At 32.5% G+C, this 23,620-nt stretch overlaps 2 protein-coding genes across 9 annotated transcripts; both read left to right on the forward strand.

The window, feature by feature from the left end:
• Positions 1-1,038: 1,038 nt before the first annotated feature.
• Positions 1,039-8,065, forward strand: LOC103489709 (mediator of RNA polymerase II transcription subunit 19a-like). 8 transcript variants are annotated; one of them, XM_051088814.1, is made up of 8 exons: positions 1,040-1,346; positions 2,323-2,388; positions 3,915-4,204; positions 4,369-4,596; positions 4,971-5,030; positions 5,176-5,214; positions 5,704-5,776; positions 7,908-8,065. In XM_051088814.1, the coding sequence occupies exons 2-7, from the start codon at positions 2,358-2,360 to the stop codon at positions 5,725-5,727; spliced, it is 672 nt and encodes a 223-aa protein (XP_050944771.1). In that variant the 5' UTR covers positions 1,040-1,346; positions 2,323-2,357; the 3' UTR covers positions 5,728-5,776; positions 7,908-8,065. The 8 variants fall into 8 exon arrangements, 4 of the variants coding, with proteins under 4 accessions (XP_050944749.1, XP_050944771.1, XP_050944807.1 ...); XM_051088850.1 differs by having other exon boundaries at positions 7,913-8,065; XR_007823158.1 differs by having other exon boundaries at positions 1,041-1,346; positions 5,176-5,316; positions 7,913-8,065.
• A 14,754-nt stretch (positions 8,066-22,819) lies between these two features.
• On the forward strand, positions 22,820-23,386 carry LOC127148186 (uncharacterized). The gene is made up of 2 exons (XM_051081362.1): positions 22,820-22,942; positions 23,024-23,386. Exons 1-2 carry the CDS (start codon positions 22,835-22,837, stop codon positions 23,369-23,371), a joined length of 456 nt encoding a protein of 151 aa, XP_050937319.1. The 5' UTR covers positions 22,820-22,834; the 3' UTR covers positions 23,372-23,386.
• The last annotated feature ends 234 nt before the right edge of the window (positions 23,387-23,620 follow it).

Genomic DNA, 23,620 nt, shown 5'->3' on the forward strand with positions numbered 1-23,620 from the left:
AAAGTTGGAGATTTGATCTACCACCTACGTTTGTTGTATTACAAAAACATGTATATAACCATCAAAATATATAAACTAAATAAACGAACACAATGTTAAAAGTCAATCGATTGGGAAATTAATAATTTACCTCCTTAAATTTCAATGTTGTATCAATTTAAACTTTAAACTATAGTCTATTTTTTAGATAATATGTAAGGAGGGAGAATCAAACCTCTAATTATAAAGTCAAACTCTATGGTCACTTGTGTTATGTTCATTTTGATAATTAAGACTAATCACAATTGATCTACAATTTGGACTTAAAGTTTTGATTTTGGATTTTAATTTCTATTTAGTCCATAAATTTAGCTTTAGAGGTTTGGTTTTAGTTTTTATTTAGTCATTAAGTATCAAAATGTTATGATTTGACCTTAAGATTGAAGTGTTATTTCAATTTGGTCACTTGATTTTAATATTTTATCCTTATAATCTCTATTTTTCATTATATATTCACTTACCCATCCTTCGCAATACTTATCAATTATCTTAAAGCAATTATAAAATAAAATTTCAAATTTATTATCAGAAGAGAAAAAATAGTAAAATTTAATTAATTATAATGTTTAATTATTTTAAAGAAAATTTGTAAAAAATAAAAAATTTGACACCATATTTACTTCATATTAAAATCAAAGTCTAAATATTTTTATCTTTTACATATAATAGAATCGTAAATTTTTTAACTTTAAAAAAAAAATCTCTATTTTAAATTTATTGAACGTAAATATTGAAACATTAAGAAAAAAATTGAAATAAAAATAAAAATGTAACATTTTAAAAGAAATCAAATTCAAATCTTATTAAAAAAATTATTATTTAAAAAATAATTTTAGAAATTTTGTGTTATTTAAAATAAAATTTCAAATACAAAATTTATTTAAAAAAAGCTCAAAATAAAAATGACAATTTACACAAAAGGAAAGGGAAGGAAAGGAAAGGGGGAAGTTGCAAGGGAAGCCCTTGACCATTTGTATTAAAAGTCCACTGTACGGTCCATTTGTAGATGTGGCAAAGGGTTATTTGCAGTATTATTCACTGCCCCTCTTCTCTTCTTCTCCTCTCTTCTTCCCCGATCTCAATTCTCTCTCTCTCTCTCTCTCTCCCCTCCCTTTTTCTCTCTCCGCCGTTCCCGGCCGCCGGAGCTACTTCTTCACTCTCCTCACACACCATTCTTCAGCCCCTTTTCCCTTCAATTTCATCTCATTCCTCGATTCGATCCTCATCACCCTTTTTTCTCGATCGCTCTTTCAATCCCCTCTCCTTTCCCGGCGCCTCTTTCCTTTTCTTCTACCCTTTCCCGCCAGGTTCGTTTTCTTTTCTTTGTTTCTAGAATGGATTGCTTTTGAGTTGTTTCTGGTTTTAAGCACTGCCCTTTTTCTTTTTTCCCCTCCCCCCTCAATCCCGGGGTTTTCAGTTCTGTGATTGATTGGTGTCTCTAGGGTTTTTTGCTGCCACTCTTGGGTGTTTTGCTGCTTGAGCTGAATTGGGTGTTTCGAATTTTTCGTTTTTTGGTTCTCGTTGAATTTGAAGAAGGAGACGTTTTTTTTGGAGGCTGGGGTTGGGGGTTCTTCTGAAATTATGTTTCCTGCTTGTTTTATTATTGGCTTCGAGTTCAGATGGGTTTGTTGTTTTCTTTTGGATGAGAGTGGTTTTAGCGTGGTCAATAAAGGGATTTGGCTAGTTTCTGTTTTGTCTTCTCGATACAATTCTTTCCAAAATTGTAACCAGTATCTCTTTTAGTTTATGGTTTTTGGATAGATTTTATGGCTCAAATTTTGGATTTGTTGTGTGCAGGATTTGCTAACAAACTTACAAAATGTTCTGGATGTTTTTCTATATTAGATTTTTTTTTTTTTTTTGTAGTGACCCAATTAGTCCTCCAAGTTCTATTAAATTAACTTCTTCTAGTAAAAAAATGGTGGGGTATGCGAGTTTGAACCTCCAACCTCAAGGATGGAGTATTGCTAAGCTACGCTTATGTTGGGCTAATTATATTTACTTCCTCCTTTAAACAAACCGTTTAGTGATAACACATCTTGTATGTATTCATAAATCCTATATATTTTTTTTGTTTTATGAGTATGTCCAATGGAGTTTGCATATTTGTGCGTTATTCCTTTGTTTGACTCGTACGAAAGAAAACCCAGATTTGGTTCACTTCCTTTTTCTTTTTTATAAGCCATGGGTTTTTAGCCTTCTCTGTTTGATTGTTCAAAGCATTTTTATGATTATTGGCTCGGAATTATAATCTCACTACTTTTTGGGGTTTTATGATTGCAGTTATAATGTTACATTGTTCCAAGGAAGAGTGATACATGGAATCTGAAGATAAGAAATTTGGCCGAGGTAACTGTTGATATATTTTGTCAATTTAGTCCCTTCTCCCCTGTACAATGGCATGTTTAAAGAGTGTGGCATTGCTGGGTATATACATTTGATGGTTTTACGTTTAGAAATCTCTAGATGTTTTCTGATGATACTATATTATCCTAAATGACATGCCTTTTTTGGGTGAAAACATGCCCTTGTGTTATCTTCTATGTACCTGAGAACATTATAATCCTTTCCCTGAAAAGATGCCCTTGGGTGAAACCATGTTCTAGTTGTTAACACTTTGCCAACTAGAGACAGACAAAGAGGTCTGCTCTTCTCCTTTCCCTTTATAATCCTTTCCAAACATTGCAAGTTGCAACTGTATTTTGGAGGAGTTGGAGTTGAGTTTTGTATGGGGGTGTAATTCTGACCTGTTCTCTTTTTACTTATCCCTTGGAGGAATTCCTGTCCCCTGTTGGGCCGCTTGGGCCCATATTTTATAGAAGATTCTTGTGAGATTGACTGAGTGGAAAGGGTCACCAATATTTCATGAAGCCATCCTTGCCTCTCATTTCCTTTCTGTCAATGTCTAACTTTCATTAGTTTCTGGAATTGTTTCAGTATATTTCCTATCTTTCTTCTTGATTATATTAACTAAAAGCTCATATTAATCACCTTCAGTGTTCGAATCGTATCATTCTTCTTCTACCCTAAATCTTTTTCTACCACAAAGGAAGATATAGTTGTTAATCTCTTCAATACTGTTAAAACTTTTAAATCTTTCTTCATGTCTGAATTTAGTCTAAGGAACACTAGATGTTGGGAGTGAGCTATGATGACTTGATAGTTCTTTATTTAGTCTCTCTTTTAGGCTTGAGCAATGAAATGGCCACGTCTTACTAAGGTCTTTCTATAACTGGAAGCTCAAAGTGAGACAAGAAAGGACTTTCTGTAATTGAGGACTTGAAGTTTCTTAAATTTTGGATTTTGTACTGAAAAAACTTTGAAACGGAGTGTTCATTGCAGTAAGTGAATGAGTTCTGTACCCAATTTTGAGCTAAACTCTTAGGATTTCTGAGACAGAGTGTTCATTGCAGTTTCCACCTAAAATTGCATATGGTCTATGCCATGCCATGAGAATTTCATTTTAAGATCTTCAAGATTTCTGAAGAGAATGAATCTTTCAAGGTTCTCTGTTTTCTTTAAAGCAATTATGGTTTTTCTCTGCAATGGTTCAATGTTACCTCTGCAGTCCTTCTACCCCCCGGAATAAAATAAAACAATTCTTTCTTCATTTTTGTTTAGTTTTATGAATATAATTACTATAACTTCTTTTGTCTCTTCATGTTGTACATTTTAAATCTTCAATTGATTTTTTCTTATCACTTAGCTTTTTCTTTCTTTTGTTAGTATATTGTTTTTATTGCTTTGATTTCAATGTAATTGAAAGGAACATGGAAGTACAAGTTATACTGTTTTTTGATCCATCTTGTTCATTTTCTATTGATATTTATAATCTTGTCACCTGAATTTCGGTGTATTTTTATTTGTACCTTTAGGACCTAGGGAACTAACTGGTGCTGTGGATCTTATAAGTCACTACAAGTTGTTGCCTCACCATGATTTTTTCTGCAAGAAGTCACTTCCATTGTCAATTTCAGACACACATTATCTTCATAACGTGGTTGGAGACACAGAAATTAGAAAAGGAGAAGGGATGCAGTTGAATCAACTCATACAGAATACTTCTTACCCTAGAGAGACTAATGCCCGTATACAGCCATTTGATCAAGATATTCTCATAGAAGCCTTCCAACTGAGGGAAACTGGTCCTGTTGATCTGCCTTCTGTAAGAAATCTATTATTAGAATTGTTAAAATGAGCCACTTTCTTCAGCTTTCTTCCAGCAGATAGAACTTAGATGTTAACAAGGCAACGGGTCTGATTATCAGCATTTCTCATCCTGATTCTTTTCTCTGCAAGTGATGGGTCCATTTCTTTTTCTTTGGTTAGGCCGAGAAGGGTGTTCCTACTATTCCAGGGAAGTCAAAAAGCGAGTCCAAAGATAAAGACAGAAAGCACAAGAAGCACAAAGATAGGGATAAGGAGAAGGATAGAGAGCATAAGAAGCACAAGCATCGACATAAAGACAGGAGTAAGGATAAAGACAAGGACAAGAAGAAAGACAAAAGTGGCCATCAAGATTCTGGTGCTGATCATTCTAAGAAGCATCATGAAAAGGTTGGAAAACATTTACTCTTTTCCAGCTCCCTTGTAAAATACCAACTACCAAGATTTGATAACAGTGGGATGGTCCAGGGGTAGATTGTCATTGACATTAACATTATGGACTTATCAGTTTATCCCAATTCCTAGTTTGTTGTTAAGGTTACAAGGTTACCCCTTTCACTGATTTTTTTTCTTTTTCTGTTTGATCTAGACTATCAAACCCATAGTTTTGCCCTGAGGCCGGGGAATTGAAAAGTTAATTGATTTGTACCATATTTTCTCTCCTAAAGTAGTCTTTTTGTGTTTCACCACCAAACTAATATACAATTGTTGTGCATGTAGCCAAATAAGCTGGTTCTTAATTTCTAACTTCTCTTAATTTTCAGAAAAGGAAGCACGATGGGGAAGATGATATTAATGACATTCATAGGCACAAAAAAAGTAAGGTAATATGAAGTCCATTTTTTTCAGCTCTAGAATGCTTGCACTGTGGAGCAATTATCCGGGTCAACTTTTATCTTCTTAATCCATGTTTTGACTTTTCAATTTATAGTTATCCTACTAAAAGCCTTCTGCATTTCATTTATGCAGCATAAGGCCTCAAAAATTGAAGAAATGGGAGTGATAAAGGTAGCTGGCTGACATTGTGGAATAATCTAGGTCATTTATTTCCTCGTATGGTTGTAGAAAGATTGGTGGAATTTTCACTTAATGTTGTCAAAAATACTTGAGGTATATTTATATTTTTCAAATATATTATATATTCAATTGTTCTTCATTTGATTAAAGTTTTTTTGCATTCATGGTTTTTTGTCATTTTACTTTTCATTTGGAGATGATTTTTCTTTTAATACGAAACTGGACTTCCATTGAGAAAAATAGATGCACACATAGAAGAAATGAAGTCCAACTAAAAAAGGCAGTCCTAGAACTAACTACAAAAAGTCTGCGAATTTTGAAAAGTTGCTTCGGAATACTGTTGCTCCTATAGGATCGCATACAGAAGCATTGACACCCATCTACCATATAAATTGAAACTTTTTCATTAAGAGTCTACAAAAAGACATCTCAACTATAGTTGGCTACTTAGGAGTATAACTTCAAAATGTGCTGGACTAGGTATCAAAGAGGGTTGGAACTTAGCATGCCCAGTGTCTCCCAGGCTCTATAGAATGCCTTAAAAGAAATTAAGGTTTGTTTTTTTTTTTTTTTAATTTTTATTTTTTTTTTTAAATTTTAAAATTTATATTTAATAATTATTAATTAATTAATTTTTTTTCTTTTCAAAATGCAAGAGATTCCATGTATTTTTATCTGTTGTATTGTGGAAATTAAGTTGTTTCTCTTCCTCTAGTTTTTTGAAGGGTTCCTGGAAAGTTCCTAGACCAAAGTTCCTTTTTACATTAGATTGCACGAAAGCTTTTTCTCTGGTGTAGTATACTTTAGTGGAGCTTTTGCAGGGTCTGTGGTTAATGATAGTACTGTGTGTGGAAAAGTTATCAATTTGTAGTGGTTTGTAGATTGGAATTGCTTCTCTATCTAGTGGGTTTAGGAGGTAGAAAGGAGGTATTATGGTTTCTGTAGGCATAGGCTTTTACAAGGTTGGGCGGAAGGTCCCGGGGGAATGTTAGGAAAGTTTTGATCGAAGTCTGGTTGTAGAATTTTAGAGCATGTGGGGCCAAAAGATGGTAGAACCAGTGTGTCTGGTTGTTTCAAACAAGACAAGAGAAAAGAAAACTCTCGTTGTAAAGTAGAAAAAGGTCCCAATGATTAAAAAACAATTCTATATCATTGAGCAGTCTAAAACAATTGGATAAGATATTATTTAACTAGCTAACTGAAGCATAACTCAACTACTTAAGACATATTTTGGACCAGAAGACTAGAAGTTAGAATCTCCATCCCAATTTGTGTCGATACCATGGACCGGCTAAGCAAGATGCCCGTGGATTTCTTGATCTCCTTATTGGTGTCGTCTACATCAGAATAGCTTTGAATCAGTGAACCATCTCTTTTTTCGCTGCCAATTTGCTCGTGCTTTATGGACAGAAATTTTCAGTGCCTTTAGATGGAACTTAGCTCTCTCTCGTGACACTATGGAATGGATCCGATTGTGTCTTGGATCATCCCTTCAAGGGTGACTAGGAAAACTTATGGACTAGCTTCAGAAAAAAAAAATGCATCACTGAACTAAGTTACTACCATGGGGTCTAGAGTCGATGGAAAACTCTGGGTGTTAAATTTAAAACCATCCTTCTATATAGGAAACATACTTTAGTTCTCTTTCAACTTTTGCTAGCTGCACCTGTGAGCCTGTGGCCATGGTGGAGTTGCAATACCCAAACTAAAAGACTTGTTATGGAATTGAGAAGGATAAGAGTGGCTGAGAGATGAGGGCGATTAAAGAAGACCAAGCTATTTCAGAGATGAAAAAATTGACATTAATTTTTTATGATATTTTAAATGACCTCTAACATATGTGTGGATATATGTGTGTGTGTGTGTATATACACACACGTATATGCACCTTGGGTATTTTTATGGAATAACCACCTTGACCTTGATTTTGTCTTTTTGATGTATGTGTTTGGAAAAAATGGATTCTAGATTTGTTTAATTAGATAGTGATTTGAAATTTTGTTTATGTATTTATAGGCTTCTTTTGATTCTGAGTTTAGAAATATAGTTCTTTTTCTTCTTAATCTTGGTATGAGTATTGGGTGATTTTCTTTCATCTTTGTCATCTTTGTTGTATGGATTTTTGTCTGATGCTTTAACAATTGGTATTCTCTTAAGATGAAACTTGGAATGCAATCGTAAAGGAGAAGGGACTAAGCATGCGTATTAATTGAATACTAAATCAAGTGCCTAATAAAAAAGGCCGTTATTTGAAGTCTTTCTTTGCTAGGTGTTTCTTTATTCGAGTTTTCTTTTGAAGTGTTTCTGTTTTTTTGTCTTGATTTCTTTGTCATTTGTAGTAATTGTACCTTAATGTCTGTTGTGTTCGCCTGAAGTATGCTACGTTTAGTAGGGCATATATCTTTAGAAATTTGGGGTCAACCGAGTCCAGCCGATACCTCTGCAAACATTTATCTGCTCTTCTCAACCTTTACTTGTAGGGAAGCTAAATCCATTCAGATGGAACATGCTGAAACTACCATTTAAATAAGTTTCTTCACAATTCCATTTGGTAGTATAATGCATGCCTTAGAGACAGTAGTATCCTAGCTGAGCTTTAATTTTTTTCTTATTCTCTTGTCTTTTCATATTTGGTTTTTCCTGGACCCTTTTGAATGTATGATAGTTTTTCTTTCTTCGTGCAGAGTAGCTTCTGATGAGGGTGAATTTACCAGTTTTAGGGTATGTGGAAGCAAATGTAAAAAAGAAAAAAAAAATTGGTGGAATGAACTTTTGTAACATAACAAACAATGGGGTCTGATATATAAATATGAGCGATTTGCAGGACTGGTTGTTTTCCTCAGTTTTCTTTATGGCGTTCATTTGATGGATACCTTCCACATGTAACATTATCTTCTTCTTCTTCATTTCCTAGACTGTTCTTGAGTTGTAGTTTGAAGTAGCATTTCTTCTTCGGTTTTTCAAACGAAGGTAGAAGGCTAGAAAATTATCTCTCCATATCTCATTCTCTCTCTCTCGTTCTCCCTCCCATCATGTTTCTTTTATCGGTATGATTTTTTAACTAACTGAATTCCTTCATAGAATGTAAATAACTAATCAGCCAGGAATATGTGTAATTTTTATTGATGGTATCGGTATCGAAGGGGAAATATGTATAGAAAATGGAATTTGATAATTTATTCTCTCTTTTTAGCTCATACTTCAGTGCTGAAGTGATGGTTTTTGCAGTGATGAGAGTTGAAAATTGTTTATTTTTCTCTTTATTGATTTTCAAGTCTTTGTAACTGTTGGAGGTTCTATAGAAAGATCTTATAATTTACACAAACTTTTGACTGCTCTTTATGCAAATTCTATGCACCTTTGAGTTGTGTAATTTTTGATGTGATTTGTTAGAGCATGTTATTTTATACATGTTTAATGCAATTTTTGTTTCAATTCTTCCATCAATGTTTCAGCCCTCTTTGTACAATAGCAGTGTATTTACGTAATTTTCTTAAGACAACTTTACTCTACTGTCCTTGTTTCAATTGTCTTTTAAAGCAGGTTACCTTTCTCGTAAAAACATATTGTCCACATGATCAAACAAATTATATCTTTTGTAGTAAATTTAACTTTAATTAGTTTAATCCTTAATTTAAATAGTTTTTATAAATTTACTTATTTACAAAATATCTCTTGATATACCCATACCAAATAGTTTTTATATGATCAAAAAAATCTTTTTTTAGATCATATAAAATAAGATTCCAAAACAAAAATTACTCTTATTTTTACAATCGTGCAACGCAAGTATTTGATCACAGAGCTTGGAACTTGCAATCATGTACATCTTATTTTTTATTTTAAAACTTTTTTTGGTCATATCTCTATAGTAGAAGTTTGTTTAAGCTAAATAATTTTTCATTTTCTCTTTTGCTTCCAACCATGCTTACATACAGAATCAAAATTTTATATCATTCTCAATGTTTGATATTTTGGATGTGTACTATAAAGTTAAAATTACTTCTTTTTATTAAAAACGATAATCTTTTCTAAATAGTTATTTTATATTTTTGGGTTTGGTTCATTTTGAGCAATTACTCATTTATATTATGATAACTCTAATTTTTTCTATCAAAGAATTAAAAATATGTTTTTTCACATAACACTTTGTATTTTCTTCTCACGTAAAACTTTGTATAATCGATTTCGCAGTTGGAGTACATAACTATGTATTATATAATTAATATATAATTAAACTGTTGAAGTGAGCATAGTTTATGGTAATTAAATTTAAAAAAAAATGAAAAATTTGATGTTCTTCTTTTTTCCGATTTTTTCACAATCGTCGTTTTCAAGTTATTCATCTCGTCTTTTATATATTTTTGATCGTGATCATTCTTTACCTTTTTCGTAATTTTCGACAACGTTTGCTCTCATATTCATCATCTTCGAAAACATCGTTTCTCTTCTTGTCATCTTGGACAGATGGTCCTATATTGCTCTGTTAATATCGTCTCAGTGATTTTGGTTTTGGTGAGTATTCTAAATAGTGTTTTTTCTTTGAACTATTTAGTTGATTATAAAATTTCGTTCAAAATTATATATTTCGGAGTGAAGATAGAATGTTTAGAATATGTAGGTATTACTGTAAGACATCTTGTATTTGGTTATGAAGATCGTTGAAGATTTTGGTACTGTTTATGTCGATTTAAGAATTTATATTTCAGTATGAATGTCGTTTTTGTTTTTTGTCTGTAAGAATTTAAAGTTTTTTTTTCGTTTTGAATTTTTAAGAATCATTATAAGAATTGTATATTTCATTATGAAGATCGATAGTTTGAAGTTTTTCACGATAATTTTTATTGAATTACTTGATCGTTTACCTCTATCAACATCATCGTTTAGCAATATACAGACAATCGTTTTGCTATATGAACATGATCATTCATCTTTATGAACACGAAAATTTTCAATATTTTGTATGATCAGCGTCTTTAAACGGTCGTGTATCAAAATCAATACGATGGTTTAAACGATCAGCGTTTTTAAACGATTGTGTATCAAATTTAATACGATTATTTAAACGATCAGTGTCTTTAAAAGATCATCTATAGCTTATTCTATACGATGATTTAATTTATTATATACGATCGTCTATTGGTGTTAAACGATTGTTTAGTATTTATTTACTTATTTGCACGATCGTTTAGTATTCTCTAATTACATTTAAATACTTAATTATATTTTTTTTCAAGATTAGAATGTCTATTCCTATTGTTGTTTTTTATGGAGGTCAATGGAATGACTGCAATGTTTATGAGAATTACTTAGTGTCCAGAATTTTGGTAGATATGCGAGTCAGCTTTAATTCTTTAGTTGCTTTGACATGTGAACAACTTGAATTGGATGAATCAGTAGAATTATCTGTTTTACTTGATTTTGGTAAAAGTAATGTTCAAACTGTGGTGCCAATAAAGAAGGACAATGATGTTGCTTGGTATTTAGTTTTTGCTAAAGATGCAACTAGTAGACATCCATTAGTTGCCCATGTAAGTGTTAATTTTTTGGGAATGTCTTCTTCATCTAGTAGTGTACGGGAGAATGTTGATATGTCACTGAATATAAGTTTTTCTTCTTCCGTTTCAAATGATGAAGTTATAAGAGACAACTTTTATTATTCTGATTTGAAGGAAAAAAATTTATTTGAAAGTAAAGAAGTGCTTTCAAAGTGTTTTTGCATAATAACAGTGAAGAACAACTTTCAATATAGGAATACAGTATCAAATTTGAGGTCTTTTGAATTTAGATGTTTGCAAGAAGGCTGCAAATGGTATGTAAGGGCATCTCGTTATAAGAAGAGTGATTTGTGGATGCTAAGAAAATACACTTTTGACCATGATTGTTCATTGAGTACTGCTAAAAGTTCTCACATGCAAGTTTCTTCAACAATAATTGGCGATTGTTTGAAAGATGATTTTAGATTCATGTCTACTGATCGTTCCATTCCTAAAGAGATTGTGCATAAGGCTCGTACAAATTTTGGAGTTAATAAAATAAGTTACTAAAAAGCTTGGAGGGCGAAAAAACATATGGTAAAGATATTACATGGTGACACAGTTGAATCGTATGCATTGATTCCTAGATTCTTTGATAAATTGGTTGAATCTAACCCATGTATGATCAGTTTTGTATATCAAATTTAAATTCATTTGCAGATAGATGTGGATAGACTAATATCACAGTCTATCTAGATAGACCAATATTAGCATCTTTCATATTCTTTTTGTTCTTTTTTGTTTGTGCTGATAGAAATGTGTTTTTAATTATTATAGATATATGCACTGCTTTAGAAATGGATGATAGTGGTCATTTCAAGTTTTTCTTTATGGCTTTTGGTGCATCAATTGAGGGGTAGAAATATTGTAGACCTATTATTTTTGTTGATGGGACATTTTTGAAGTGTAAGTTTGGTGGCATCCTATTAACAGCCTCATCACAAGATGGTAACAATCAAATCTTCCCTCTTGCTTTTGCCATATTGTAGATCTGAAAGTGATGTATCATGGACATGATTTTTTAAGAAGATATGAGGTAGTTTTTCAGAGCAGGTTAATTTTGTCATTGTTTCTGATAGGTATCTTAGCATCCCCAAAGGAGTTTTAAACGTGTTTCCTGATGTTGAGTATTGTGTGTGCACAAAACATCTTGTAAGTAACTTGAAACTCCATTATAAGGATCCACTACTTAATAAGTATTTCTTTAGTTGTGCTTATGCCTACACTGTTGAAGAATTTGAATATCACATGAGATGCATGGAGTCTGTTTGTCCAAATATTAGAGATTATTTTAGAAGTGTTGGTTTTAAGAAGCGGTCTCGGGCATATTCACGTGGACGAAGGTATAGAATGATGACATCAAATTATGTAGAAAGTGTAAATTCGGTGTTTAAAAATTTTAGAGAACTACCTGTGGCTACGATGCTTTGTTCAATTAGGGATGTATTGCAAAAGTGGTTTATGAACGAAGTAAAGCTGCTTCTACAATGAAGAGTCATTTGACTTCGTGGGTTGAGAATATTTTACGTTTAGAACATGAAAAGTCGAGAAGATTATTCGTAAGAATTTTTTTTTATCTCGAACAGTTAGAGATAGATTGTTATCTTTGTCTATCCGATAGATAAAGATAGCAATTTATCTGTTCATATCTCAGATAGGCACTGATAGATTGATATCTATATATATCTGATGTATACAGAGATTGAAATCTATTTCTTATTATTTTATTAATTATCCTTATTTTGTTATGTATTAGGTTGATCCAATAAGTTTGATTGAATACTAGATAATGGATGAAAATCAACAGTTTATTGTGAAGTTAAATGTGGGATGTTGTAGTTGCCGAGTATGGAATGTTGAAGAAATTCCTTGTGCACATGCTCTTGATATTCTACGAATGCTTAATTTAGATACCTATTCTTATGTATCTAAGTTTTATTATAGAGAAACACTATCAGCAACGTACAATGGTTGTATTCAGCCTGTTAGATCTCATTTTGATTTGAGAGTTGTAGATTATGTCATGACAATATTACCTCCAGTCTTTAAACGACAAGCTGGAAGACCAAGAAAACAAAGAATTCCATCTATTGGCGAATTTAATAGTTCAACTAGATGTTCCAATTATAATCATAAAGGACATAATAGTAGGACTTGTAAGCAAGGTTTGAACAATTAATGGCAATGCGTACTCTCTCTTTCATTCTTATGTATACACGTTTGATATTAAATTTGATGGAGAGTTAATATCATTCAGACATTAGTGTGATACATATAAATGATCGCTTAATATTTTTCACATGTAAGTTATGGAAATTGGTTTGACTTAAGTGCATGGTGGTCTATGATATTTTACATGATCGTTTAGATTAATAAAAAAATTCGCGATCGTTCAGATATTAGTGTGGTATATATAAACAATCGCTTAATATTGTTTATGTGTATTAAGAAGATCATTTAGATTTTACTAAACGACCGCTTAAAGATATATGCACGATCTTTTACATTAATGTAATACATATAAGCGATCGCTTAATATTCTTTAAATGTACGTTTAGGAAATCGGTTTGACTTAAGTGGATGGTAGTCCATGATATTTTACATGATCGTTTAATCGAAAAATTCACGATCGTTTAGATATTAATGTGGTATATATAAACGATCACTTAATATTGTTTATGTGTATTAAGAAGATTGTTTAGACTTTACTAAACGATCACTTAAAGATATATGCACGATCTTTTACATTTCTCTACACGAATGTTTTTATATCTTTATACAATTGTTTTGTGATATCTATCTAAACAAATACAAACATCAAAGTTTATTAAAATTAAAAAGTAAAAACTGAACATGTACACGAACCAAATATATATTTATTTACCAAAAGAATTTATTTGCCCAAAGTTCTAGTACATACTGTTGTCTAAACAGTTTCATGTTATCCATATATAGTTAGACAATCATGGTCAGCATTTGTTACAAGGCATTCAATAAATTTGGCATAAAAAATCCCGCAATCTAATGAACGACCTTTTTGTAATGTGGTATTTGATCTCATTACTGTCCAAGGGCCATATTTAAAACGTTTTGAATGCACATGTATTCCAATTGCAATTGCCAGTAAGGGGATGCATCGTACAGGCATTTCAAGAGCTGCATCAACAAGTTTTTGTTCAACATATTTTGGCGTTGAGTCGAATACATAGATCTTGCATTTCCTCATATCAGCTGCAACAGCCAACCAGTGTTCTTTTATGTTGATGCAGCCAATCACGTAGTTGACATCTCCCCACCTTTTCTTATCTTGGAAATCACTAAGAGCTGAATTAAAATAGTATCCAAATCTGGTTCTGTCCATAGTGCTAATTGTGTTGTTGTGTCTGTCCATTCAGCTTCCTTATTGTCTGCTGTCAGCACATGATTATCAAAAAGCCGTTGCCTAACTATGCAGTGTTCTTTATTGATTCCAGTCTTGAAGAACAAGTAAAAAATTTAGTCAAAATATAATTATGCAGTTTAACTTCTATAGAAAAAAAAAATTAAAGAATAACAACTTACCATAAACGCCGAACCTAGTACTCTAAAAGTATATTTGCAAAGTGGCTTGATATGCAACATTTTTTTTCTGCAAGTGGTACAATAGCAAATCCATGGTCTACAAAAAAAATCAAACGATCGTTTAGTGAATAGAAGCGATAGTTTAAGCCATCGTTTAGCAAATACAAGTGATCATTTACAACATTCTTTTCCTTACTGAGCAATTGTGTATTATATATAAATGATCGTTTGGTTAGATAAAGTATATTGTACTCGATCGTGCAGTTTTATAGATAAAATAAAATTTGGAAAGAGTACTTGCGCCTCCTAGTATCCATGTGTTTTCTTCAAGCTTTTTGAAAAATTCATTCTTTTTGGTTGTGGACACTATTGTCCTCGATCTCTTCATGAGTTTTTTTTAGATCTCTTCCAAGATAAGTATGCCTTCCATAATTTTGGATCCACTTGCCACATGGGATCATATCTATCTACATCTCTGAATTTGACATCTGGGACAAGTATTGTGGGTTGTAATATGACCTCAGTAGATGTTGTGGGTGGATTAACTTGTTGATCTTGATCAGACACCTTTTTATTTGCTATTTTACGTAGCTTCCTTCTTTTCATTGGTTTTTGTTGTTCATTTATTTTCTATAACGCACAATGTTAACTAAGAAAAATAAAAAACAATAATAATTTATGCAAAGTACTTCAGAGTTCTTTTATATACATACCAGTATAAATTCTAAACCAATTGTAGAACTTTGTTTCTCCGTTACTGGTTCATTTTCAACCGAAGTAACTGCTTCGTCATATTTTTGTATCTTAACCTATTGTTTTAATTTTTTATGTAATGTATGATATCAAACAAGTAACAAACTCTTAATTTAAAGGACTACACAATTGTTGTGTATACATACTAATTGAGATTCTATTTTTTCAGTTGAAGTAGATTGCTTCACATTTCCAATTGTTAGACTTTGTTCCTCAGTTACTTGTTCATTTTCTTTTTCTATCTCAACCAAAGTAACTGCTTGATCATTTTTTTTATATTTTCTACAATGCAAAATATTAGATAAGAAACAAACTCTTAATTCAAAGGACTACACAGTTGTTGTATATACATACCAGTTGACATTCTTCATAATTTACAATTGAAATTAATGGTGGCATTTCGTGAATTTGTAAAATTTGATCCAATGGAGCCATTGCAAGTTGTTTGAAAGTACTTGATGATGGTAGTATCTCACAAAGTGGAAGAGGTTGGCTCATAAGTGGAAGGGTAGTAATCATTTCTGGTAGGTCTTTTTCTTTTTGACTTTGAGCATTTATATTATCCAATAAATCTTTTATAGTCAATAGCAAGTCTGCATCCCTGCCGTCTATGCTAATATCACTACATGATTCCTCTTGATATTCAAGTGAAGTTGTTTTTTGTTCCCTAAACAAAATGAGAAAAAAAATGAGAATAAGAAAAAAATACAATTGTTACTTATTTAGAATGTAAGCAATTTTCAACAATATAAAGCAGTAAACTATGAATGAAATGTTAACCTTTGAGTTTCCACGTTAAGTTCTTCAGTATGTTGTTCTTCAATATATGGTTGGTCATTGCTGATCATATCTTCTCTATTTTGATGATCATCATTGTCATTCTGATGAGTATCATCATTCCCTAGATTTTGATTTTGATTGTAATAAATAAATAAAAATAAAAATAAAAACTGATTGCTAAACGATCGTGTATATAAAAGTAAACGATGATGTATCCTATCTAAGCAATCGTGTAACTATGATAAACGTTCGTTGAAGTTTGATAGGCGATCAGATATTTTAGTTAAACAATCGTTTATTTAAACAATTGATAAACGAATTACTTTCTGAAAACTAAAATTAAATAAAAATAAAAATAAAATTAAACGATCGTGTATATAAATGTAAACAATGTTGTATCCTATCTAAACGATTATGTGACTGTGATAAACGATCGTTGAAATTTGATAGACGATCGGATATTTTAGTTAAACGATCGCTTATTTAAACAACTAATAAATGAAATACGTTCTGAAAACAAAGTTTACCTGAACCAATCTCTCCAGCATCTGTTTCATTTCAGACAACTCAAATACTGCTTTCTAATTGCGTCATCCATCCTATAGACTATAGAAGTTAGTGTGGATAATTCTTACGAACTTCTTTTATATCATTTTTCAGTTTTTTGTAGGATTTCAAATGACTTTGTTGTTCTTTGTCATTGGATTTATTTGATTTACAACGTTTATTGTTGGTTATTGGATGCATTTCAGATTGGTCAGCCACTGTTTGTCTTTGTTTCCTTCGTGGTGATAGTTGTGTAGATGAGGTTGATTGCTCCAATAATTGATTGTTCATTGTATCATCAGAAGTATTGGTATCACTGTTGTTAATATCTGGCATGGATTCATCATCCTCCATTTCCATGTTATCATCCCCTCGAATTCGACTCTCCATGAAAGTTTTCTCTTGGGTTGATAGCTTCAGTTCAGGTTGAACAACAGCCTGCAATGTTACAATCAAAGAATTGTTAATACATTGTATATCAAACTAAGCTACTAAACGATCATTTATAAAATAATATGATACTTGATATGGTATTCAATATCAACGATATTGCATTAAGCTAATCGATTGTATATGTTAAAATGTAAACGATCGTACAATATTTTTAAACGATCGCTGACAAGTTTTACTTACATTTTTGTTGTCGAATATGTTCTTCTACAACATTTTGTAAGATGGAGCTTGTGTACAATTTCATCTTAATATTCTAGGGATTGATCCTTTACTGTTTTTGTGACTAGGTGCTCACTTGCAGTTGATAGTATTTCATAAGCCCACACCTAAAACATTTAAACAAATATGTTAAACTTTGATATGTTTAGTTTGTATTTAATTAAAATGTATAAACAAACAAAAATCACCTGAAAAGCAAGTACGTAGTCTTTGATGTTGTAGTATGCCACTGCTTTGGAACTTTTGCCTTCTTTAAATTGTATGCTTCTTTTTTCCCTTGTATAATTGTCTTCAAACTGTTGAGCAAACAAGTGTAGAAGAAAGTTGACAAATCAAAATTCTTAAAAACTTCTTCATCATCAACTCTTCTGAAAATATCCATATAAAACTGCGTTTTTTATCCTTCTCGACCATCACAGTTTCAATAAAAATGGCCAAGGCAACCTTCACAACATCATCATTATTCGTAAACTCAAAATTCTTGAAAATTTCCTCAACTTCTAAGAATGTTATTATTTCTTATTTTCTAATCCGAATAGAAGGCTTTGTAGGCGCTTATTATCATAATCTTTCTCCAATGTTACTTTGGTTGGCCACAATCCGATTATGATGTTGAATTCATTTTGGGTGAAACAAACATTTTTCCCCAAAACAGAAAAATAGATTCCATTTGCGTTGGCTTCTTTAGGTATCTGCCTTAGCAAGAAATGATGGATCAACTAGCTGTTGAAGACCATGTTGACATTCAGTAATGGACCAAAAATTATTTTGTGGAACATCTGCAGCTGTTCCTTGGTTAGTTTATCCTTAATAAGAATGCCAATCTTGTGCACTTGGCATGAGACAGTGGCATGAAAGTATTTGTCGCTAGGTACAATCATTCTGAAAATAATTATCATAATATATTTTCGTTATGTACATGATCGTTTATAAAACACTAAACCATAAACCCTAAAATTAAATTATCGTTTACTTGATGTAATAAATTGTTTAATCTAAATAGAAAGACATTTGTAATATAATTAATCAGCAAGTAATGATAAATTGAAACATTTAACAATCTCTAGAATAAATGTTTAAACGAATCCGAAATGCTTGAGAATAAGAATTTAACAACAGAATGATAGTTGTTAAGACAAAAGTCGAAACGTTTGAAATATAAAGAAGACGAAACGTAACATTATAGTATGAAAAGTTCAGCAACATACCTTTTGACGTTGAAGAGAAGAATGAAATAGAAAATCTTTGAGACGAAAAGCTAAATGATCAATGTGTTTGTATATTGTGAAGTGACGGAAAACAAAAAAGGTAGTATGTATATTGTTGATTTTTACCAAAGGGACAATATTGTAAATTTGCGTGCCTTTTTTTAAATGTCGAATCGCACTCCTTACTGTTTAATATATATATAAACATATAATGTTAAACGATAATGTTGTATAATTTACGCGATCGTGAAATATATTATTTAAGCGACTATGTATTTATACGATTAAACGATAGTGTTGTTGAATATAAACGATCGTGGTAATAAATGTAATTGATTCCTTTATGCGTTTTACAAGATAGTGTAGGATACAAAGAGTGAAACGAAATACAGATTTCTCGAGTATAAAATAAAGAAATTTTCAAAAGTTAAATTTAAAGATTTGAAGCTTTACAAACATTATAAATCATCTCCAAAATATTGAGAAATTTTTAGGTCAAAGGATGGAGCAGAATCAATGTATTATTGAGTTGACATTCTTCTTTTGTTTTTCTTGTTGTTTTCTTTTTGTGTTGAGATTGATTGTCTCCATATCAATTTTGAAACTTTTGTCTTTTTTTGCTGACGACCATTATTTTCCTTTTGCTTTTATTTAATTTCTCTTTTGTTTCCTTTTGTTTCCACTTCTTGTGATGCATGCTCTTGACTGCTATTAGTGTCAATTTCTTATTCAATTTAGTTATTATCAACATCATCCTCTTCAATCAACTTTTGTTTTCCTTTTGTTGTATCTTTTACATTTTCTTTCCCTTATTTTTCTATTTTTTTCTTCAACAATTACAATATTTTCCAATTGAATCTGGCTTCGTTTTGTTTTGTCTTCTTGGCTCCTATTTTCAACTTCTTCTTATTTTTCTCCATCTTCAAATTCAATTATCTAAATGTAAAAAAAGAATGTGCTGTCAAAATTATTGTGCAAGAAAATGTAGACAGTCGTGCAATAAAAAGATCGTTTAAATATGTATATACGATTGTGTAAAATACATAAATGATCGTATAACATATATATATGATCATGAAACAAGTTGAGTAGCAAAGAATTAAAATGTGGGTAAACTAAACGAACAATCGTGTGAAATATATAAACGATCGTTTAATATAAATAAACGATCGCGAAACCAGTTGTATATTAAACAAATTAAAACCTGTGTGAATACGTGTGTTTTTGGTGTTCCTAAATGAATAAACCAGTTGTTCTTTTCGTCTTCTTCATCTATCTACAAGCACATAAAGTAAGAATGTTCAGAGATATCATGAAGAAAACACATCCAGACAGGTAAATTATATCTGTCTATACGATATAAATTATATTTATTATTTGGAAAAGAATTAAACTTGCGGCAATATTTGTGTTTTGGGTGTTTATTTGTGTTTTGGGTGTTTCTAAATCTGTAGTTGCTATTGTTTCCAAACTACTTTGTGTTTCCAAAATAATAGTTTCCTATAAAGAAAAAGAAACAACATAATTGTGTTTTATTTGGAAAGTAAGGAACATCAAACAAAACAAAGGAGTACATAATGAATAAGACACTAACCGTAGGGTAATGTGTTGTTGCATACTTAACCATTGTATTAACTTTTTCATTTTCATCAAGAAGATCAAGGCTACAAGTAGGTGGTCTATTTTTCTCCACGACTTTTATATATGCAATTTCTTTCTCATTCTGTTGTTGCTGAAGTTTGGCTGATGATGGTGGAGCATTCAAACTTCTCATAACCATTGTTAACATGTTATTTATTTATTTTATTTCTTGTCTTAATAATATTTGTTATGTTTTTATTTTTTCTTGATTTTTCTGATTTCTTTTATTTCATTTAAGATTTTATTTGTTTCATTATTTTTTTTCATTTCATTTTTTTTCTTTCTTTCTTGCTTCTTAATATTTTTGAAATATCTCAAAATTGTTTGAGACTCTTCTTTTGATGAGTCTAGTGGTGTCATGGAGAATTACAAATAAAATAATATTAGATTATTTGTGAAAAAGTAGCAAAAATATTGATAAACAGTGATAGATTTATATCATCATCTATTCAAGATAGACATGGATAGAAATCTTTCATTGTCTATCTAGTTAGACATATATAAAGCATGCTATAAATTTACTTACATTCTCAAATTAAAAGATGTTGATCTTTAGAGTCCTCGAGTCACTTGTTTCCAAACATTCTCATGTTACAATTGGTGACCCTTCAATTGCAAGCTTTCTTCCAAACCCAACATCTAAATTGGAAAGGGATACACTACAAGAAAATGGAGCATTCCCGACGCCGAAGAGCACGTCGGCATAAAGAACGTCAAGAATAAGGGCTTTCCCGACGCCCTCAACAACGCGTCGGAAGATGCGTCGGGAAAACCATCTTTCCCGACGCACCACGAAGGCGTCGGCAAGAATACGTCGGGAAAAGGGGTTTTTCTCGACGCCGTGAACAGTGCGTCGGGAGCGACGTCGGGAATAGGGGTTTTTCCCGACGCCGCGTGAAACGTCGGGAAAAGGGGTTTAATGAGCGTCGGGAATTCCCCTTTTCCCGACGCATTTTGAGGGATTTCCCGACGCCACGTCACTGCGTCAGGAAATCCCCTTTAAATTCGTTTCAGTTATGTGAATTACAGAACCGAAACCGAGAGGAGGAGAAAAAGAAAGGAGAAGAGTCGCCGTCGTTCAAATTTCTTTTTGTTCTGCCGCCGTCCGTCGCCGACCGCCCTCGCCGTTGTTCCTCGCCGCCGTCTGCCACTTTAGGTAAGTGAAATATGTAAATTATTTAGTTTAAGTTTATGTTTTAGGGTTTTTTTTGATGAAAATTAGTTTAGGGTTTTTTTTGATGAAAATTAGTTTAAGATTTTCTTTTGGAATAGATTTTTGTTTGTTAAATGTATTTTTGTATAGAGTGTGTGTAATTTGTGGTTGAATTGAAATTTGAAATTTGAATGGTTTAGGATTTTTGTTTTAGAAAATTGAATAAAATTGAATGGGGGTTGAATTGGGGGAGGGGGTTTATTGTTAAATTGAAAATTGAATTGGGAGGGGGGTTTATATTTGAATTGAAAATTGAAAATTGAAATTGGAAGGGAGGGGGGGGGGGGGGGATTTATAGTTGAATTGAAAATTAAAATTGGAGGGGGGGGAGGGGAGTTAATAGTTAAATTGAGTTGGGAATGTAATATGTGTGTTAAGATTTGTTTTGGCTATCCTGCAGTTATGGTAGCCTGTTTGTGTTGAATATTTTTATTGTTGATTTCAGATGGCTATCCTGCAGTTATGGTAGCTTTTTTGTTTTGAATTTGTTTATGTTTTGGATGGCTATCCTGCAGTTATGGTAGCCTTTTTTGTTTTGAATTTGCTGGTATCAAGGGATGGTAGTTAGGATAGCTTGAAGTATTTTGTTGTTAATAATTAGGTTGTGTTGGCTATCCTGCAATTATGGTAGCCTTTGTAGTTTGGAGGGGTTTGTAGGATGCGAAGATATTTTGCAGTTATGCTATCCTGCACGCACATATTTATATCTAGTTTATATATTTTGATTCTGTTCGTATTTGGTTATTGAATGTTTGTTTTTTATATGTCCATAGTCATTATGTCATATCGACGATCAAATTTTATGGAGACGGACGATATGTTCCTCCAGTTTGAGGAGGATTTAGATAACATTGCGGGAGGGTCGTCATCTGTGGGCGACAATACGGGTGAGTCTAAGAATTTTCTTCATTTTTAACTTACAAATATTTCATGTAGGGGTTTCTAACTTTATATATTATTGTCTATTTATTGAGCAGGGTCTTCTTCTCAACAAACGACTCCGACTCCTAGGAGACGTGCGCAGTCTCGACTCTTGGAGTTAGAGCGCCACGTTGCAATAAATGGGCGCATTCCGATGACGATCGCCCCTGGAGCGGAGAAGCCTATTTCTCCACACGTCGTTCGCTTCAGCCAGGCGATAAGCGTGTGTGTGCGAAAGACATTTCCCGTCTGCTGCCTTAAGTGGGCGGACGTTGGGAGAGAATACATTGAGGTCGTCAAGGGCGACCTCCAGGTAATTAAATGCACTACACATTTATATATGATTTCATTTGAAACATATCTAACTTTAACCAATCTAATGTGTTATGTTTGTAATGTGCAGCGATTGTTTGTGCTTGATTTCAATGATCAAGCAATGAACAGGTTTGTTGAGCATCAGATGCTCACGACCTTTAAAGAGTTCCGGGCCGACTGTCATAGACATTTCAAAAAGTACAGCGACCCGGAGGAGGCTCGTGCCAACCCACCAAACGCATTGGTTGGACGTGATGAGGATTGACACTTCCTCTGCGACCATTATATCAGCTGTGCATTTCAGGTATTTGTCATGATTAATTATGATAACAAGTTTTAATATGTATAAGAAATAAACAATATAATTGTTTTAATGTAGGAGCAATCACGGACAAACAAGGCTGCTAGACAGAAGCAGCCTTACAATCATAGTAGCGGGTCCAAGTCGTTTCTACAACGACAGTATGAGCTCGCTGAAAGAAGAGGGGCAGCCGGTCAATCGTGTGGAATTGTTCCGGAAAACACACGTTCGAGCTGGGACATTCGTGTCGCAGGCCGCCGAGGATGCGCATGTAAGTTATACCCTTATTAATTATCCACTTTTATTATATATTTTTGCGCATTACCTAACATAATTTTTAAATTTGTTGCAGAATCAAATGCTGGAACTCCAATCCCAGCCTACCCCAGAGGGTAGTCAGCCACTCTCTGAGGATGAGATATGCGATCAGGTGTTGGGTAGACGACCAGGCTACTCAAAAGGCCTTGGTTGGGGACCCAAGCCGAAGGCCCGCAGAACGGCAAGTGCAAGCAGTTCGTCGACATCTTGTTCGCAGTCCACACAAAAAGAGATTGAATTACAAGCTAAACTTCATGAAGCTTTGGAACAGATTGAAGTACAAGATAGAAATCACCAAGCATTAGCTTTACAAGTGGAAGCTATGAAAAAGATGATTGAAGACCTAACTCGTGCACAACAGGGACCACCACATGATCCCTAGCTCTGCGGTACCTCGTTGGGAGATTTTTCATTATGTTTATGTTTTTTCTATATTGAGAACTATATTTTGTTGTAGTCAACTTATTCGTATTATTAATTTTAATTCTATTTTTTTAATTTATGTTTATATATTTATTAATTTATTTTAATTTAATCCAAAACGTCGTGAAATTTTTTGAGCAATCCGAACATCATTGTGAATGTTTGAGCAAAATATTATAAGGAAAAAAGTAAAAATAAAATATTTAAA

This window comes from Cucumis melo, chromosome 1 (assembly GCF_025177605.1).
Source record: "Cucumis melo cultivar AY chromosome 1, USDA_Cmelo_AY_1.0, whole genome shotgun sequence".
NCBI classification, from domain to species: Eukaryota; Viridiplantae; Streptophyta; class Magnoliopsida; order Cucurbitales; family Cucurbitaceae; genus Cucumis; species Cucumis melo.

Coding starts and splice junctions, on each gene's coding strand:
- LOC103489709 (XM_051088792.1), top strand. CDS start 2,358: ATGGAATCTGAAGATAAGAAATTTGGCCGAG. Junction 4,597..4,970: donor CTAAGAAGCATCATGAAAAG/GTTGGAAAACAT, acceptor CTTAATTTTCAG/AAAAGGAAGCACGATGGGGA. Junction 5,031..5,175: donor ATAGGCACAAAAAAAGTAAG/GTAATATGAAGT, acceptor TCATTTATGCAG/CATAAGGCCTCAAAAATTGA.
- LOC127148186 (XM_051081362.1), top strand. CDS start 22,835: ATGAGCTCGCTGAAAGAAGAGGGGCAGCCGGTCAATCGTGTGGAATTG. Junction 22,943..23,023: donor AGGCCGCCGAGGATGCGCAT/GTAAGTTATACC, acceptor AATTTGTTGCAG/AATCAAATGCTGGAACTCCA.